Genomic DNA, 7,774 nt, shown 5'->3' on the forward strand with positions numbered 1-7,774 from the left:
TGAATTTACTCTGTAAATCTTCACCCAAATCCTAATAAAAAAAAATAAATTAAAAAAAAAAAAGATGAAAAATTAAAAATTAAGATCTTCACAGATGTACAAAAATAAGTCAACACAGACACACGCAATGTGTACAGGTCAAAGTCCCCTAGAAACCCTGTAATGGAAAAAATGAAAAACGTGAATGCCTAACTGCCATTTAGAAACTGCTATCAGTCGTGAACATAATTTGCATTGCTTTTCTCAATTTCTCCTAAGAAATAAGAACAGTGTGAAAGGAAGTCTCAAGAACCCAAACAGAACAAATGTCCCTGCAGGAGAGATGACTATGGTCTAAATACTAATCCCTGGGGTTTCTAAGGACTGCCAGATATGGGGTTAGCACCATAAACAGTGTCTTATCAGGATAACTCCAGTCAGAGGTAGTTCTTCATTGCTGCAAATCCAGGGGAAGAGAATCCAGGAGAGGAGGAGCTACGAGTGGCCGGTGGAGTCAGAACTTACAAGGGAAACTAACATGTCAATCCCCGTTTGCCTCTGTACCATCACTTTGTAAGCCCACGCGTCTACGGGATATGTCTACAGCGGTGGTTCTCAAAGTGTGGGCCCCAGATCAGCAGCATCAGCACCCCCTGGAAACCTGTTAGAAGTGCACCTTCTTGGGCCTCACCCCAGACGTGGTGAATCAGAATCTCTGGGAAAGGAGCCCAGCCACATGAGCCTTCACAAGCCTTCCAGAGGATGCCAACGCACGCTAACGTCAGAGACAGAGCGATCTCCAGGACCGTCAGGTAGCATCAACTACCAGACAGAATTCAGAGTGGCAACATTTTATATCACTTTGGATCATGCAGTATTAGTAGCAGTAGTATCACCCCTACATTTTAATATTTTTTATTCAAACAATGCTTTCTCAACATATCTAAGTGATGTGACTGACAATTATCCCAACAACCCAAAAATTTCACTCCACTGTTACGGCTGTAACAATGTGCTCACCGAGTCAGAACAGTAACATTTACATAAAGGATGGTAGTACACTCCCAGGCAAAGGGAACAGGCTGAGTGTACTGCCGTGTAAGTTGTCAGGTTGTAGGTTCCGTTTTTTAGTTCTTCCATCACACAGGATGCAAAACTTATGAGTAAAAACTAAAAAGGCCAAAAGTCATACACAGAGTATCTCTCCAGGTTTTCAATTCCCTACATGGAATTTTCCCCTTGGGGAGAAAACCCTGCCAAAGACACAGCTCCACTCCCCAGTTTGATTCCAACCACTAATAGGCATTAACAGTCCTTTGTAGAAAGAAGATAAAATACCTTTAAATTGCTTAATCATGTTCTGATGGTTTTCGATGGCTTCTTTTAAGATCATCTCAGGCCGGTCCATTTTCCACCGCCACTCAGTGCCCACTGGATTAGTGTGGTGCCTAGGAACAAGATGCAAAAGTTCTACAACACACCCTATGACAAGAGCTCAGCTAGTTACCTACTGTGGGGCAGTCCATAAAATCATAAAATCAGGGCTGTCTGTCCCTCAGTGCTCAGCTGTTTATATGTAACAGTGTTTGAAGGGATGACACCTGACAGAGGGGTAGACAGAGAAGTCATTCAACATTTCTACTGCCAGAGCTCCAACTGGGTCATCACCCCCATTATATGCTGGCGGGACACTCTGCTACCCTAAACCCCATCAGACACCTCTCATCACAATGCTACCACCATTGCCGTGTAAGGACATTTCACAGCGTGAGTAGGAAAACTAGAATGCTACGCTTGGCACTCGCACAGAAAAATTTTCAACAAAAGAGGGGTCAGCTTTCACCGAGCTCACGGGAGTGGAAATAATGATTCACTCTGTTCCATGGGGAAAAACTGCAGCCTTAGCAGCAGCCTACTATCCTATCTGTGGTCACCAGAACTGGAGAAGTTAAATCAGCACACTTAGGTGAAAAATGATGTTTGTTTCTGTAACTCTCCTTTGCATACATTTCTATGATGAAGCAAGTTCCATTCATAATGATACATCCTCTTATTGTGTGACTGCCCCATCACACTGGAGTACAATCTTGGATGCTGGCTCATCACTGCATCTCCCTGAGATGATGGATGCTACACAGAACGGAGGGACAGGGAGCTCTGGAAAAGCTGCACTCTTTAGGACCCTCTCAGGAGTATTTCTAGGTACCCGATGTTTTCACTTTCTTCAAGGGTAGCCATGAGGTGGAATTGACTCAATGGCAATGGTTTGGTTTGGGTTTTTTTACGTATAAGGAGTAATATTCCCTCATTATTCATTTTCCATTGTTCATTTTACCCGGCTATTACCAGTTAAAGAAAATGTATGTATTTTTATATAGTTATCCTGTGTCCAGCCACTTTCCTGAATTCCCTTATAAACGGTAAGATTTTTCCAGCTTTTACTGGATTTTCTAGTATACAGTCATAAATCACACTGTACTTTCCCCCTTTGCAATTTTTATTTCCTGTCTCATGACATTGGCCACAAAAATATTAATAATGATAAAATCAGTCATCCTTGTTAGGGTCTAGTATTCAATAAAAATATTTCTGAAGTTTCATCATTAAATATATTTACTCATACAAAATTAATTAACAAAATAACACATTCATGTGTTAGAAAAGATTAAAAAGTCTGATTGTTATATTAGTGAGGATATGGGAAAATATGCCCTCACACTGACAGAGCCAGAGAAAGAGTAACTCCTGGTGCAGGCTTGGGAAGGACAAGATACACCACCTGGAACCTTCTTTCCTATACCCCTTAAGAAACAAAAGCCACAATCTGTGGAGAAAAGAGCAAAGAACACTACTGCCCTTGAGGCACAGCTGAAGACCCGCGGTGGCTGGAGAAAGGAAACAGAAAAACCCTTCTTGTCTAGAGAAGGGGCCGGAGTAAGTGCCAGATCCAGAATACAGCCCCGAGAGGGGAAAGGACATGGAGAAGGCCTTGTCCCCACAATGCAAAGACACGGTCTGGCTAAAACTGAAGGTTAATGAAAATACATATTGGCACCACTCTGCACCATCCCCAGATCCCCAGCCACCTATCACCAAGCTAATGAGCATCACAAACAGTGAACAACAGAATGCTGCAGGAAAAGCTACAAGACCTCAGCCACAGACCCTACATCACAGGCAGTACCAGCATATGATCTAATGCTCAGCACAGATCAGAGCATGAGAGAAACACCTCTGGCAAACTAGCCCATGCTAAACACAAGCCACCAAATCCTCCAAGGAATCGGAAGCCTGTGCAGCACTACCGGGAACAAAATGCATCATACCTCAACCTGAGCTCAGCTCTCGACAAGATGAACTCAAACTCCAACAACACAGATCTGGCGGAAGGGAAGGTGTGCCCATTTCCTTCAGTCCCTACTGTCCGAAACAGGAAGTCGGACTTGTGGCAAAAACAAAACATTACAAAGCATACAAGAAGGCAAAACACACACTTCCAATACACAAAGCAAGCAAGAGAACCAAAGTCAGGTATGACACAAGGATTAGAATGGTATGACAGGGAATTTTGAAACCATGATTAATATACTAAAAGTCCTACAGAAAAGGCAGACAATATGCAAGAACAAATGGGTAAATTCAGCAGAGAGACAGTAAATTTAAGAAAGAATCACATGGAAATGCTGGATATGAGTAACACACACCTCCAGCAAGAGCCCTGGTGGCACAGTGGTTAGCACAGCAGTTCGAATGCACCAGCCACTCCCCAGGCGAAGATGTGGCGGGCTGCTTCTGTAAAGACTACACCCAGCCTTGAGGTAAAAACTTCCTTGACAACAATGGATTTCTTTGGTTTTCGTTTTTTGACAGGCTCATTAATAGACCAGAAATAGCTGAGGGAAGAATGTAAAACCTGGAGAAGTCAATACAAATAACTCAACTGAAACGCAAAGATAAATGGGGGGAGAAAACAAAACAGACCATCCCAGAGCTGTGAGAAAATAACGAAAGGCCCAAAATACATGTAACTGGTACCCAGAGGGGAAAACACAGGGAGACCAAAGCAGAAGAAACAGCTGAAGAAATAATAGCCAACACATTTCCTAACTGACAGACAACAAACCACAAAACCTAAGAAGCTCGGTGAACCAGCGCCCTACCTGTGCTCACCACAGAGCCAGCCACACCAGCAAGCACGACTAGATTTGCCGGAAATGAAGCCAGGTTGCTGGTGATCCTCAGCTGCCGCTGTTCAAAGCTGGACTCGGAACTTCAGTATTCTGCCGAGGAGTTCACAATCACGCGCATGGGAAACTGCCTCGTCGCTGCTATTTTTCACGCGGTCTTCTCTCGGCTGGTATGGAGGTTAGACCAGCTTCCTGAAGTGAGTTGGGAAGTGTTCCTTCCTTCTGTGCTCTCAAGAAGAGCTCCTTATCCTTGAGTGGTTGCTAGAACTTACTTGTCAAACCATCTGGGCCTGGTTTCTTCCTGATGTTTCTACCTACTGACTCAATCACTCTAGCGATTATAGGACTACAGGCAGTCCCCAGGTGACAAACCCAATTTACCTGACTTAGGACCAACCAGAGGAGCTCTGGTGGCATAGTGCCTAAGGAAGGCACTTGACTGCTAACCAAAAGTATGGTGGTTCAAACCCAGCAGCCACTCCTTGGAAGGAAGGTGGGGCAATCTACTTCCGGAGTGATACCGCCTCGGAAACCCAAGGAGGGGTCACTATGAATCAGATCCGACTCAGGATCTGATCTGACTCGATGGTAAATAACAACAACAGGAGCAACCAGTACTACTGGCCTTTAATGTTATATAAATTTGTCCACACTCTGAAATGACACAACCAATTCCTACTGGCAACAAATTCTGCATCACAAGCACCTTCACCTGCTGTACACGCGCTTTTAAACCACTGTAAAGGCTCTGAGCTATTTCTTACACTAACCCAAAACCCACCACCACCGAGTCATAGCAACCCTGTAAGACAGACCCTAAAGGACAGAGCAGAACTGCCCTGTAGTGTTTCCAAGGCTGTAAATCTTTACAGAAGCTGACTGCCTCATCTTACACAGAGGGGCTGGTGCGTTTGAACCACTGACCCTTTGGTTAGCAGCCCAAAGCTTTAACCACAGCACCACCAGAGCTCCTGTCTTGAACTAAAGTAAGTCAAAATAAGAAATGTTTTGACAAGTAAGTTCTAGCAAACATGCATCTGTTCCAACTTACCTACAGATCTGACTTAAAGACACACTTAGGAACAGAGCTCCGTAGCAACCCAGGGATGCCTATACTGTATTCAGACCGACATTCTCTATGGATCACTTTCCCTAATCCACGCTGACCACCCCACATCAAATAGTCATTAATGCTCTTTTAATTTCTAAAATCTTTGCGGCATCTCTCCTTTGCCTTGATCTTACAAACCACTTTCAATAAAACGTCTATAAATTTCTATTGTATCTGATTCTACCTCCAAACGTAAGTACTTAATGCCTACTCACCAATCCTTTTTAAAAAAAAACTTGAAAGAGGTGTGGGATTTAGTCTGGTTTTCTGTTTGGTATTTAACTTCTACCAGAGCATAAGAGCAAACTAAAAACTGGGTGAAGGGGGTTGTTGAAGGTCATTTGCCTTAAAATTAACTACCAATCACATTCAGGCAAAATGAGTTGGAGGTAACTGTGACTGTGGGTACTAGTCTTACGAGGATCAAGGAGAAGAAGGCAAAATGAGTCGGAGGTAACTGTGACTGTGGGTACTGGTCTCACGAGGATCAAGGAGAAGAAGGCAAAGAGCCAAAGGAGCGTGAAGGAGACAAATGTTTGGAGAAAACTTTAGTTCAAGCAAAAATTATCAAAATGAAAACAGTACTTTGCAGCTGAAATTACATGATGAGCCAACTGAACGTACAAAGCGAGGAAGTGTTTGGGGATGGAATGCTTCTCAGCAACAACTTTCAAACAAAATGCCCTTTGAGCACGCGCCTCCCCTTCTGCCCTCCAGACGCTGCTGACCTCACACAGCAGGTGAGAAAACCTGCTCCTACACCTTCATGCTGATGTGACAGCATCGCTAAAAAGTGGGGGACCACACAGAACACCACAGAGTCTGCAAGCACATACGAGTGCAGTGTGTGTCTATGTGCAGGGGGTGCCTGTGTGCCTGCTTGCAAACATCTTCACACATACACTCATTTGCATACATATCAATTTCACCGCGAGTTTCCCAGAACATGTGCCCCAGTGGCAACATCATCTCACACTCCCACCAGCAGGGTCTGAGCTTCCAATCCCTCCCCAGCCTCACCCATACTTGTGTCTCTTTGATCAGGTGGCCCTCTGAATCCACGGGTTCCACATGCACAGATCCAACTGAGCAGGGATAGAAAATATGTCAGAGAAAAAAAGCAGTGAAGTGGTCAAAGCAATCCCTAAAAGGCTAAGAGAGACTACAAAGTGCTATTCACGCAGCATTTACATTGTATTAGCTATTGTAAGCAATCTAGAGGAGATTTAAAGTACACGGGAGGATGTGCATAGGTTATAGGCAAATATGGAGCCATTTTGTATACGGGACTTGAGAGACTGCAGATTTGGAAAGTAATCCATAGAGAATGTCAGTCTGAATACAGTACAGACATCCCCGGGTTGCTAAGGAGCTCTGTTCCTAAGTGTGTCTTTAAGTCAAATCTGTAGGTAAGTCGAAACAGATGCATGTTTGCTAGAACTTACCTGTCAAAACATTTCTTATTCTGACTTACTTCAGTTCAAGTGGTTCAAACGCACCAGCCCCTGTGCCCATCTGCAGGGGTCCCAGGACAAATCCCCCGTGGATACCAAGGGACAACTGTATAAGCACCCTGTTGTTGCTGGGGGCCATCGGATCAATCTCCAGTCACAGGAACCTCCTATGCCAGGGAACTGCTCCATGCGGCTTCTCTGACCGCGCACCAGGTCTCACTCCCGCAGAGCTGCTGGATGCATTCCAACTGCCAACCTTTCAATCGGCAGCTGAGCACTGAACTGCTGCGCCACCGGAGCTCTTACAGGCATCCCAGAGGGTGTGAGTGGTACGTCCCTGGGAGTCTGATCTGCATTTCCCCAGTCACCAACAACATTCAGCATCTCTGCATGTGTCGTTTGCATCTTCTTTGGAGAACTGTCCGTTCAGATGCTGTGCCCACTTTTTACTGGGGTTATTTATTCAAGACAGGTATAACTCTTAATTTGAATTTTAAAGTACAAAATTTTCACTTTCATAAACAGAAATGAGTCACAGACCTTGAATTTGGAATACCTAAATACATCATCTCCAAAACCCCTGAAAACCAGTGGGATGTTCATCTATCTGCAATAGTCTACTTCATATATCTTTGTGAAGTTAGAAATAATTCATTTATAAAAGCTCACATTTATACATCACTCTTATTGTTCTTATGTGCTGTCAAGTTAATGTGAACTCATGTAAGATCTCATGTGACAGAGTAGAACTGTCCTCAAAGGGTTTTCTAGGCTGTAACCTCTATGGTTAGAAAAACAAAAAGGGAAGACAAGGTCAGCATTTCCCAAGCTGAAAGAACTGAAGGAAAAAAAATCAAGCCTTCACTTGCAATACTGAAGGTTTCTATGGGCAAAATATTGAATGATGCAGGAAGCATTTAAAAAAAAAAAAAGATGGAAGGAACCAGAGTCACTGTACCAAAAAGAACTGGCTAATGTTCAACTGGGAGCTCTGGTAGCATAGTGGCTAAGACACTTGCCTGCTAACCAGATGGCTGGCGGTT

General features: G+C 43.9%; 1 protein-coding gene across 1 annotated transcript in view; it reads right to left on the bottom strand.

Moving 5' to 3' along the window:
- The window catches only part of LOC103196806 (S-adenosyl-L-methionine-dependent tRNA 4-demethylwyosine synthase TYW1), a 161,741-nt gene that overhangs the window by 78,292 nt on the left and 75,675 nt on the right, over positions 1-7,774 (bottom strand). The window contains exon 12 of the mRNA XM_007940605.2: positions 1,318-1,427. Coding sequence (XP_007938796.2) covers positions 1,318-1,427 — 110 coding nt within the window. The remainder of the gene's footprint in view (positions 1-1,317; positions 1,428-7,774) is intronic.

This window comes from Orycteropus afer, unplaced genomic scaffold (assembly GCF_000298275.1).
Source record: "Orycteropus afer afer isolate SDZICR_OR568_19922 unplaced genomic scaffold, OryAfe1.0 scaffold00006, whole genome shotgun sequence".
Taxonomy (NCBI): Eukaryota; Metazoa; Chordata; class Mammalia; order Tubulidentata; family Orycteropodidae; genus Orycteropus; species Orycteropus afer.